Below are 12108 nucleotides of genomic sequence, written 5' to 3' on the forward strand. Positions count from 1 at the left end.
ACGTTATCTCTACATTCCTTTGCAATCTAATATTCAAATGGATGTGACTTCTACATTATAGACTTCTTCTATTAGGAATTTAAGTGAACTGAGCAAGAAAAGAAAACACTGAAACGGAATTGTTTCTAAAACAGCAGGCTCTCTTAGTTTACACAGACATTTCAAGACTACACATCAAGCTTTGTTTTGGGGAAAATCCAAACAATATTTCATAACAGGGTTATCTTGCTGAAACACACCTCTTCTACCACAACTCTGAATTTGCTCTTCGTACTGAGTACAGGTTTCACTCCTGAAAGCCACTGCACATTTGAGAAGACCTTTGAAGGACCAATGAGAACTTGCCCAGGATAAAAGCCGTATGAATCATCAAAAAACAGGCCCTGAAAAATGAAGCAAAACCAGAAGTAAAAATCAGATATGATTAAATCACAGGTCTACCCTAGTTGAACAAATTTTCCACATTTTATCTTAATTTTATCATTATGGAAATGCTTAAAAACTTGGGGCTCATCTTCCTGCACCTAATAAATTCTCTTTTCTGCTCTAGTTCTAAATACAGTAAGTATAAAAATCTCATAGATAATTATGACTGACTAAAGTACAAGGGCTACAAAGAAACAAACAAGTCATTTCCATTCACCACAATAACAGTCTTCTATTAACCTGTACTGAGTAACTTCTTGAGCCTTTGGGGATAAATTGGATTCTCTAAGAAGTAAACTTCTTTATGGCAACAACTTTAGACATACATGATCAAACATTCAGGAAGGCAAAGACAAGACTATTAGCCCATACAAACAAGACCTGAGAGCAATAGCTTATCTATTTCTATATACAACAAGCAAAATATAGTCAACCATTTTTAGGCAAGAGAAAATATATTAAATTATATACTAAATTAAGAACACCTTAACAGGGTCAAAACTGGTAGTGGTTTTGAAATGCATGGACAATAGGATTGTATCCATCGGAATGAGATTTGGTTTCAAATAACTGCATAACAGTTTGGTCCTAAGCTGCTATTCCCAAATGGAAAGACATACTTAATTATTTTATCACATTACATAATCACATAACTCTCTCCTCCTTCCCTTCCCAAATTTTTAACACTGAATAAACTTTCAACTTTAGGTAGTCTTCAACTTACAACAATTTGAAGTTACAAAGACACTGAAAAAAATAACTTATGACCATTTTTCACACTTTGTTGTTGCAACCGAATGGTTCACCTAACAATTGTAGCAAAAATGGATGTAAAATGGAGCAAAACTCACTTAACAAGTTCCTTGCTTAGCAATCAAAGTTTTGAGCTCAATTGTGGTTGTAAGTCAAGGACTACCTGTATGTTATGCTCTACCTATTCCTCAAGAATATGCTGAAATGCATCTCTACAAATTAATTAAACAATTAAAAACATACTGAATCACTGACATGTGGGCAGACGTCATAGAGTTTTGCTGCGTCTTCTGTGCTCATGGAACATCTAAAGAAATACATAACCATTGGGGAAAAGATTGCAACAGAGTTAGCATAATCTACTTTAACAGCATATTTAAATTTACATGCTCTTATGCTGGAATTTAATGATGTTAATTAATGAATCAAAATATAAAGGTAAAAGATTTCCCATATCCAGTGGTGTCCAACTCAAGGGGGTGATGCTTATCTCTGTTTCTTAGCCAAGGGAGTCAGCATTGTCTGAAGATGCTTCCGTGGTCATGTGGCCAGCATGGCTATATGCCAAAGTACACAGAACACTGTTACCTTTCCACCGCAGTGCTACTTATTTATCCACTTGCCTTTAAATACTGAATAAAATCATTGGTCCATTAAACTTGTATGTTCAACTTTGACTGTTGAGACATCCCCAGAGTTTCAGGCACAATCTTATTTAATCAATCCTATCTGGAGATGCCAGCAATTGAACCTGGACATTTCTGCATGCAAACCATTTTCTGCAGGAGGTGGAATATATATATCTATCCCATAAAATTAGGAGAAATATAGTTTTATATGGACAAAAAATGTCTTACATTCTAAGTTTTTAGAAGAGAATAGGGGGCCAAAAAAAGTACTGTATTTTTCGGAGTATAAGATGCACCGAAGTATAAGACGCACCAAGATTTTGAAGAGGCAAATTAAAAAAAAAAGGTTTTGCACTCTGCAGACCTCCCAAAAACTGACTGTTTTTTTGTGAAAACAGGCCCATTTTTCATTAAAAAAAAAGGCATGCATAGCATTTAGGAGGCTTATAGAGTGCTCCTGGGGGCTGGGGTGAAATAAGCAAAAAATGATCCATTTTTTGCTTATTTCTGTCCTCCCCAGACCCCAGGAGCGCTCTGGAAGCCTCCTAAAGGCTATGCACAGCCATTTTGGTGAAGCGGGAGGGGTTTTGGGAGGCCAAAAATGCTGCATTCAGTGTATAAGACACACCCAAATTTTCACCCTCTTTTTTGAGGGAAAAAGGTCCATCTTATACTCCAAAAATATGGTACTCAAGATGCTGAATTCAAAAAGAGAGTTTTCTTAGTTGCTCAACACAATGAAATCATCAGGATAGGGTATCTACTCAAATAATCAGATAGTGATGTACTATTGGTAAATACTGCTAACAATTCATTTACATCACATGTAGTTCAGAAATAGTTATTACAAATTATCGATTATATTTTAACAATTACAGTATTTCCAGAGTCAGTGTCCAATTCTGGAGCCTTCTTAAAAAGAATGTCTACTAAGGCTGGGGTTCCCAACCCCTGGGTTGTGACCCACTACTAGGCCTTAAGCCATTTGGAACCGAGCCGTGGAAGTGGCAGGTGCGCGCGCGTGCATCACAACTTGTATGAGCAGCGGGCAAACATTTGTGTTTCACTTGCGCAAATGGATCTGCATGCACACACTTGCCTGCTACTCGCAGGACACTATCCCCCCCCTCCACCCCTTTGCAAAGCCACAAAGGTTCAGGAACTCTGTTCTAAGGAGTTTTGGCTACAACTTCCTCTGTATCTGATAAGTACCCATATATTAACTGGACTGCTGACGGTTGTAGGAGAGCATGATTCAGTTAGGCAAATATCAAAAGTTTGTTTTTGAAATTTTAGTTTCCTACTTAACAAGTTAACAACAACAACCATGGACTTGACCCAAATAGTTCAGGACCCAACTCATAGAGCGGGACACACACTCGACCTCGTATTTCTCTCTGGAGATGTGATCTGGAATTAAGGGGAATAGAGATCTCGCCCTTGTCATGGTCAGATCATTCCTCGCTGAGGCTTAATTTCAGGACACTACTCCCCCACTGCAGGCAGTTGGAGCTGATTAAGTGGTTCCGCCCCAGGCACCTGATGGACCCTATGGGATTTCAGAGGGAGCTTGGAGAGATACCTGACTCCCTTGCCTGCAACCCGACCGAATCCTTAGTCGCTGCTTGGAATGCTGCGGCGACTGAGGCATTAGATCGGATTGCGCCTTTGAGGCCTCTCTGCAGCAGTGGATCCAGGAGGGCACGTTGGTTTACTGAGGAACTCCGGGACATGAAGCGCCAAAAGAGACGCCTAGCGTGACGTTGGAGGTCTAGTAACTCTGAATCTGATTGAACACTACTAAGAGCCCTTATTAGGACTTATTTAGTGGTGATACGGGCGGCAAAATGCACTCATTTTTCCACTCCTATTGCGTCCGCGGAATCTCGCCCAGCCGCCCTGTTCAGGGTGACCCACTCCCTCCTGAAAGGTGAGGGGGTGGGGGAACCCTTGCAGGGAAGAACTGAGGAATTTGTTCAGTTTCTGTCGGACAAAATCACTCAGTTTCGGACAGACCTAGACTCTGCTTGGGCAATACCAGCCGAGATGCCGAGGGCAAGTCCAAGTTGGTTTTCCTGGGATGAGTTCGATTTTGTCACCCCTGAGGAAGTGGACAAGGCCATGGGAGCGATGAGCGCCTCCACCTGTTTAGTGGACCCGTGCCTGTCCTGGCTGGTTTCGACCAGCAGGGAGGTGACACGCGGCTGGCTCCAGGCGATCACCAATGCTTCTCTGCAGGAGGGGTCTTTCCCGCAACCATTAATAGCAATAGCAATTAGACTTATATACCGCTTCATAGGCTTTCAGCCCTCTCTAAGCGGTTTATAGAGTCAGCATATCACCCCCACAGTCTGGGTCCTCATTTCACCCACCTCGGAAGGTTGGAAGGCTGAGTCAACCTTGAGCCAGTGAGATTAGAACCGCTGAACTGCAGATAAGAGTCAGCTGAAGTGGCCTGCAGTACTGCACCCTAACCACTGCGCCATCTCGGAAGCGGTGGTGAGGCCCCTCCTCAAGAAGCCCTCCCTGGAGCCAGCCGTCCTGAAAAACTACCATCCGGTCTCCACCCTCCCTTTTTTGGGGAAGGTTGTTGAGAAGGTGGTGGTGGTTCAGCTCCAACGGACCTTGAATGAAGCGGATTATCTGGATTCCTTTCAGTCTGGTTTCAGGCCTGGGTACAGCACAGAAACCGCTTTGGTCGCTCTGACCGATGATCTCTGGCGGGCTAGGGATAGAGGGCACTCCTCTATCCTGGGGCTTCTTGACCTCTCAGCGGCTTTCGATACCATCGACCATGGTATCCTTCTGCGACGTCTGGAGGAGGTGGGAGTGAGAGGCACCATTCTACGGTGGTTCTCCTCCTACCTCTCCGGTAGGTCGCAGTCGGTGTTGGTCGGGGGACAGAGGTCGACCCCTAGGCCCCTCAATTGTGGGGTGCCGCAGGGTTTGGTCCTGTCCCCCCTCCTATTTAACATCTACATGAAACCGCTGGGTGAGATCATACAACGACATGGGATAAAGTACCATCAATATGCAGATGATACGCAACTGTATCTATCTGCCCCGTGCCAACTCAGTGTAGCGGTGGACGTGATGTGCCAATGCCTGGAAGCTGTCAGGATCTGGATGGGGGTAAACAAACTCGTACTCAATCCCGACAAGACCGAATGGCTGTGAATGCTGCCCCCAAAGGACAGTTCAGACAGTCCATCCTTGATCCTGGGGGGTGAAAACTTATACCCTTCAAATTGTGGGCCCTCCTGGATCCACAGCTGACACTGGAACACCACTTGTCGGCTGTGACCAGGGGGGCCTTTGCCCAGGTTTACCTGGTGCATCAATTGCGGCCCTACTTGGATCGGGGTGCACTTCAAACAGTCACTCACACCCTTGTCACCTCAAGTCTGGATTATTGCAATGTGCTCTACATGGGGCTACCCCTGAAAAGCATTCGGAGACTACAGCTAGTCCAGAATGCAGCCGCGTGAGCGATATTGGGTGTACCGAGATACACCCATATTACACCTATCCTCCGCGAGCTGCACTGGCTGCCAATTGGTCTCCGGACGCAATTCAAGGTGTTGGTCATTACCTTTAAAGCCCTACATGGCTCAGGACCAGCGTATTTGCGAGACCACCTACTACCGCATACCTCCCAACGGCCGATAAGATCCCACAGGGTGGGCATCCTTAGGATGCCGTCAGCCGGACAGTGTCGGCTGGCGGGGCCTTCTCTGTGGCCGCTCCGACCCTGTGGAATCAGCTACCCTCAGAGGTCCGGACCTCGCCCATCCTCTTGGCCTTTAGAAAAGCTGTTAAAACCTGGCTGTTCTGGCAGGCCTGGGGCTGTTGACCTTATTATGTAGGGTTCAGCCCCAACTTGAATGTATGCGTGTTGGGAGAATTTTAATCTTCATTTTTATTTTATTTTGTTTGTTTTCCTTTCTTGTTCTGTGTAAGCCGCCCAGAGTCCTCCGGGATTGGGCGGCCTATAAATCTAATAAATTAAATTAAATTAAATTAAGTTGCTTCAACAGTTCTTATATGCTTATTGTACAACTCAGATTCCCCCGTAGTTTCCCATTACAATATAAAAGCTGACATTAGTTAGCTACATAAGCCAGCTAAGGAACCTTTTATAGGTAAGGGAGATAGAAGAGTTAACATTAAAAATTGTAATGTTAGAAAAGCAAGAACCAAGCAATCACCCCAAATCACCAGTTTTCACTCAGGTTATACAAGTAATAACTTTGAAACAACCCCCAACTTCTTATTAAAAGATTCTATACAGCATGGTTGATCAACATAGTTGGTATCTGAGGAAGAGTACAACTGACAAATCAGTGTTATGAGACTAATTCAAAAACAGTTAATGGCATGCTCCTTAGCAAAGCAACAGAAATACCTTGCGCCATTGGAGAGCTTCAGAATGATTTGGTTCTTTAAATCATACACCTTTCCTAGCCACCAGTCATAGGCTATGCAGTCACCGTACATAAAGGGCTGAAGGGGAAGGAGAGAATTAGAATGCCTGATTTCACAGTTTATTTTATCAGAGGTAGAAATTATATTGATTTAATTAAGTTCATATAATTGTAAAAGGATAAACTAAATCAAAGTAGGAACTACTTTGCAAGAGCAAATGACCATGATCAATTGAACATCTTCTAGATGATTAAAAGGATTTCCCCCTCCTTTATAAAATCCAGATATACAGAAATGTGTTAATGTTTGTATTTTTATGACCAACACTATAGTGGAACTGAACAAATAAACACAGAATAGAAATTATAATAGAAACAAATATAAAACAGAAACTTGAAATCAGAAGACTGTCACTTCTAGTCCTGTCTGTCTCAGGAACAAAAGCTGGTTGGGTGACTTTGAACCAGTCACTTTCTCAACCTAGCCCACCGCACAGGATTGTTGCTGTTGTTGTGGGGAACATAGGAAGAGAAAGGAGTATTATGTATATATGCTGTCTTGCGTTACTTATAAAGTAATAAAAACAAGATTAAAAAATCTGAAAAAAGAAATACCTGGAAACAGTCTGGAAAATTAACAGTCTGGTTCAAGAAAGGACAGAATGTTTTGTACGACAATAAATGTAGAGGTAGCTTCCTCAGCCTTATAAGATCTGTGTGACACCCAGTGTGCTGTGGTGGTTAAAGTACAGGTCTGGCACTAGCAAGCCACAGGTTCTACACCCTCAACAATGGAAGCTTATTGTGTGATTTTTAGTCACTTACTTAGCCATTACTAATAATATGTTGAAACAATTTAATAGTAGGGCAGTAGAGGAAAGAAATATAATGGTCTAGTGGAAATTAAATCCAAAATTTGATTTTATTCTGAAAGAATACAAGGACTTGGTTTATGGTATAATAAGGTCTTTCAATAAGAGCTTTCAAACTGGAGATCAAAACTAGAGATGCAAAAGCACAGGAAAAAAAATCTGGAATAACTGAAAAGATGTATTATGACATCTTTTATAATACTGTATTTTAAATGATGCTTTAACATGGCTAAGAAAAGCTTCAACAATTGTTAGTCATTTTTTACTTCCCAAAATAATTTCTAAAAACTTCATATGGGAAGATTTTTTTTAATATTAAAATGCTTACAGTGTTAAGTCAATATAATTCCAGTACAGAGGAGACAAACTATTTGATATAATTCTCTGCACTAGACAAGAATGCATTTCTTGTTTCTCTAAGGCTTCAAAGTACTTAGAACACAGGAAACATTTACAGTAATTGTATCTCTACAGGGTGCTAAGTTTTACACGTAAGTTACTTTTCCTCCCCAAATAATCATTTTCCCTCAAAGTCCTAGAAAAGGATTCTTTTTAATTTCTTCAACATTTTTAGAAATTGTTTGAATATGGTCATAAGTAACAAACCATCTATTCATAGGCCTTAGAAAACTACCTTAGAGGCAGGTTCATGTGGAATCCCAAATCATGTAAGATTTAAAGGCATTACTCTCTCTAGATCAAATGTGAGCTGTAGTAATTGATATTGCTTATTTTTCTTGATGTAAGGTCATATTTGTTAAGTTTGAAGAGTTCTTGCTGTGTCAGGCTAAATAGTTTTAAAGCATTCTCACCCAGATATTCTGAAGATCTTTACTGTTAACAGGATACAGGATACAGTTGGTTCCAACCAGTTTTACTGCACACTCTATATTGACATCAACAACTGTCCCACACTGGCTGTCCTGGAAAGAAAAACAAATATTTCTTTAAACTTCAACATGGTTTCAATATTTGCAGAACCCAAGAATCCTTGAAGTTTCACCCACTGCTTACACAGAAAGAGAGTCAAGATCCATGAAATACAAACTAACAAGATGAATATAGAGCTTTAATGTCAAAAAACCCTACTGCATCGAGTCTTTTCCTGTTTCTATATGCATCACTGTTACCTGAAGTGTGGAACGCTTACATCAGATAAACTATTTCTCAGACTAGGCAGCATCTGCCTGTTATCCAAGATGTCAGAATAAGGAGGATAGCCTTTATATACAAGTCAATTCAGATTATTGTCAAAAGAATTCTACAGAAAACCAGTATTTCTTAAACACTGTTTTATGCATTCAAGTGTCAATGATTATAGAGCTTGCATTCTTTGAACATTTAGAAAAGTGCCAAAAATCTTTTCATAGAACAAATATCAGTAAATAGTAGTAATTTGCTTCAGTGCTGATATTACTGGTCTTATGCATCCTTTCTTCTATCACATGCTATCATGCTTATCTTTGAGCACTATTTGCACATGAGTATTAAAAACACCATTACTTCTATGTAGATAAATGATCTGGGCCTTGTAAAATATGTCTATTGCAGTTAAATTTAATAGTAGCAACACATGAGATATTGCTTTGTCTCTTTGTCCTATACAACACTTACACGTGAGCCCATATGCCTGACGACATCTCGAGGCACCACTGATCTGTCTTCGAGCTTCAACTAGGGTTGAGAAAAAGAGAAGATAGTATTAATTGTAAGCATATTTTACTACATGAACAGCCAGTACTGTATCAATTATAATTTGTATAATTTACACACACACACTCACAATCCTTCAGAATTGTATCACTGTGTATAAGAGCAAACAATACATAATGTCAGCTCCTCTCCATTAATTAATTAGGAAAGAACGACCACGAGACTCCATGTGTGGAAATCAAGTGTACTTTTACTAATTAAGAATGATTAAAGGCAAAGCGTAGCGAAGTCTGATTATTTAGGCGCGAAAGCGATTGATATATAGAATAGCCCATTCCCCACCCCTTGGCATCATAGTCCCAGTCCAATCATAATTCTTTCAAGTGTCAGGTGTGAGATAACTTCAAAAGGCATCACAAAGATGGAATGTCGGTGCCGTTAGTCCTGGCGGGAAACACCCACGCATGCGTAGTCCAATCAGTCGGTGAACTCCAGAACCTTCCTCCAGCACAATGAGTAACCCCTCCCAAATACCATGCCCTCCCTCCCCGTTTCATGGCAGCTGAAGCGACAGCAAAGCAGAAGCTGACACATAATGAAATTTGTAATCATACAATACAATTTTTGCATCTCTCCTGTGGGTCATATACTTGGGAATTCCACAAGAAAATACATTATTCTAGTCGATTTGTAATTTGTCATTCCTCAAAGCAACTCAGGCTTTGGATAATTCTTGGAATATCTTCCATTCCTATACTTAAGAAGACCTAACCTACTTATTATCAGAATCAGACTACACAACACGTGCTGAAACTGTTCTTTCATCACTAGCCTGAATATCACCATTAATATTGCATTATAATACCATATAATCACAATACTGGAAATGCCATCTATTCTGTATCTATTCTGTGTTATTCTGATTAACGAAGGGAAAAGTATTTCTTCATCTGCAACAGCAATGCTGCATAAAAGAATGCAGTCACATACCAGCAATATTGGGCAGTGATAATGAAATGGAGACTTTTGCATATTAACATTTGTATAGTTCCTTGACAAGGTACATTATAATTCCTCTTCTGTTTCTGGGTGGTCTCTGGAACAATGCTATCTCTCCATCAATATTAAAATATAAATGGCAAAACATTTCCAGAATGCAAAAAATGGTAAAGGCAAGTACTTACATTATTAATAACTTGTTATACTAGAAAATAGCTATGAGGCATAGTTTACAAATGCCATCTATTTATACCCAGTAACTTCTACTGTATATGTTTCTCAGTATTGTGCTTGTATAAAGATTCATCATCAAATAAAGCAACTGTAATTGCATTAAAGCGCTTTTTAAACAGCTATCTTCCCCACAAATTTGCATTCTCTGAAAATCAGTGTTATGACACAATTTTAAATTCTGCTTTCACATACTCTGATAAATACATGCAGGGATGTGAATTATTGATTCACCTTCCAAACTTGATCACTGCTGCACACAAGCAATTTTCCCCCACTATGCTAATTTCTGGTCTCTGTTTTGGTCACTTTTGTCTCTCGTCTCATACTTTCACTTCACTAAAAATCTATATTCTACTCTGGCAGAACAATACTTATCTGCAACCACCAATGCAAAGGTCAACAATTGTTTAGTATGAGAGAAATAGAACTATTTTTATTACATTACACATGTGCTTCACAGTTTAACCATCCCTGAATGCGTTATTTGCAGGAAAACAGAGCTCTTCTTGCGAAGCTACTATGTATTAAAATTATCTTACTTCTCTTTCCAAGTACAATCAAAATGCCTCATATAAAATAAATTAATTCTGATGCAGTGTTTCCAAAGAACTTCCAAAATAATTCTGGTATAGCAAATTCTGTTAATAATCTGATGAAAATGTGACAATAAAGTGGCAAAAAGACCATTGGTTCTTACCTGAAGGGTCCTTCTCTGCACACTGCGGGAGAGTCCAAGAATGGGTTATTATCACAGTCTGCTTGCCCTGGACTGAGAAGTCTTTTCCCTGGCCACGCCTCCCTGCGTGGCCACGTCTCTCCAGAAAAAATGGAAATAGTCAAGTCCGTGAGGATGTCACAGTAAGGTAGAGTACAAGTCCGTGAAGATGTCCTGCTAAGAGACAAGATCAAGTCCAGAGGACACACAAGTCACAATTCTGAGACACAAGATGATGGTACTAACACCCCCATGACAGCCGGGTGGGTTGGACTCTCCCGCAGTGTGCAGAGAAGGACCCTTCAGGTAAGAACCAATGGTCTTTCTCCTGCACACTGCTTAGAGAGTCCAAGAATGGGACATACCCAAGTTACTGTCCATCAGGGTGGGTAAAAGAACTGTCCCGGGTCTCATTCGTCTGAACCACCGCCTGTAACACCCTCCTGCCAAAGGCCGCCTCAGCAGAGGCGAAGGCATCCAGCTTGCAGTGCCTGATGAACGGGGAAGATGAAGACCATGCCGCCCCCCAACAGGTCTCTTTGATTGAGGCCCAGGCAGCCCAGGCTGCGGAGGTGGCGGCACTTCTTGTTGAGTGGGCCATGATGTTTCGAGGGACCGCCTTGGCCAGACTTTCATAAGCGGAGGCGATGCATGCTCTGAGCCAGCACCCCACGGTGGAAGAGGAGACCTTCTTGCCCAGAAAGCCAGGAAGAAAGGAAATGAACAAGGCCTCTGACTGTCGAAACTCCGACGTTCGATGAAGGCAGGCCTTGAGGACCCGCCTAATGTCCAAGGTATGCCACGAGCGCTCCCGAGGATGGGAAGGATGGGAACAGAAACTAGGGAGGATGGCCTCCTGAGCTCTATGAAAGAGTGAATTGTCCTTCGGGAAGGAAGAAGTGGACAAGTCGTAAAAACAACCCAGTCGGGATGGACGATGTAGAGGTCCTGACGCATCGACAGGGCCGCCAGCTCGGAGATGCGACGTGCCGAGGTGATAGCAATCAAAAAGGCTATCTTCAGTGTCAGGTGGCGAAGAGAAATAGAGTTGAGAGGCTCGAAGGGTGGTGCGGTGAGTGCCTGGAGCACTACGGACAGCTGCCAGGAAGGACAACGGTGGGTGGGTGTGGATTTGAGGCGCCCTTCAAAGGATGCGCACCTTGGGAACCTTGCCTAGGGTCAGCGAAGAGTCCCCAGCCCAAACCGTGGCCAAGGCAGCCATCTGGCGACGCAGAGTGTTGGGAGACAAACCTCTGTCCAGTCTCCCCTGCAGAAAATCCAAAACGTGCTTCACGGGCGCAGTGACCGGGTCCAAAGGTCATTCCTCGCACCACCTGGCAAAGGAGACCCACGTGGCGTCATAAATCCTCATCGTGGAAGGACGACGAGCAGCTTGAATGGTA

At 41.9% G+C, this 12108-nt stretch overlaps 1 protein-coding gene across 3 annotated transcripts in view; it reads right to left on the reverse strand.

Moving 5' to 3' along the window:
* Positions 1 to 12108, reverse strand: part of UBE2O (ubiquitin conjugating enzyme E2 O) — a 79890-nt gene that overhangs the window by 27449 nt on the left and 40333 nt on the right. Inside the window, exons 2-6 of one of the 3 annotated variants that reach the window (XM_032211256.1) lie at positions 8719 to 8778; positions 7917 to 8027; positions 6214 to 6311; positions 1435 to 1486; positions 240 to 383 (exon numbers count right to left, since the gene is read on the reverse strand). In XM_032211256.1, the coding sequence (XP_032067147.1) occupies positions 240 to 383; positions 1435 to 1486; positions 6214 to 6311; positions 7917 to 8027; positions 8719 to 8778 (465 nt within the window). Of the gene's footprint in view, positions 1 to 239; positions 384 to 1422; positions 1487 to 6213; positions 6312 to 7916; positions 8028 to 8718; positions 8779 to 12108 lie in introns of all 3 variants that reach the window. The other 2 variants (XM_032211255.1, XM_032211258.1) reach the window with 2 other exon arrangements.

Source organism: Thamnophis elegans, chromosome 2 (genome assembly GCF_009769535.1).
Source record: "Thamnophis elegans isolate rThaEle1 chromosome 2, rThaEle1.pri, whole genome shotgun sequence".
In the NCBI taxonomy this organism is placed as follows: domain Eukaryota; kingdom Metazoa; phylum Chordata; class Lepidosauria; order Squamata; family Colubridae; genus Thamnophis; species Thamnophis elegans.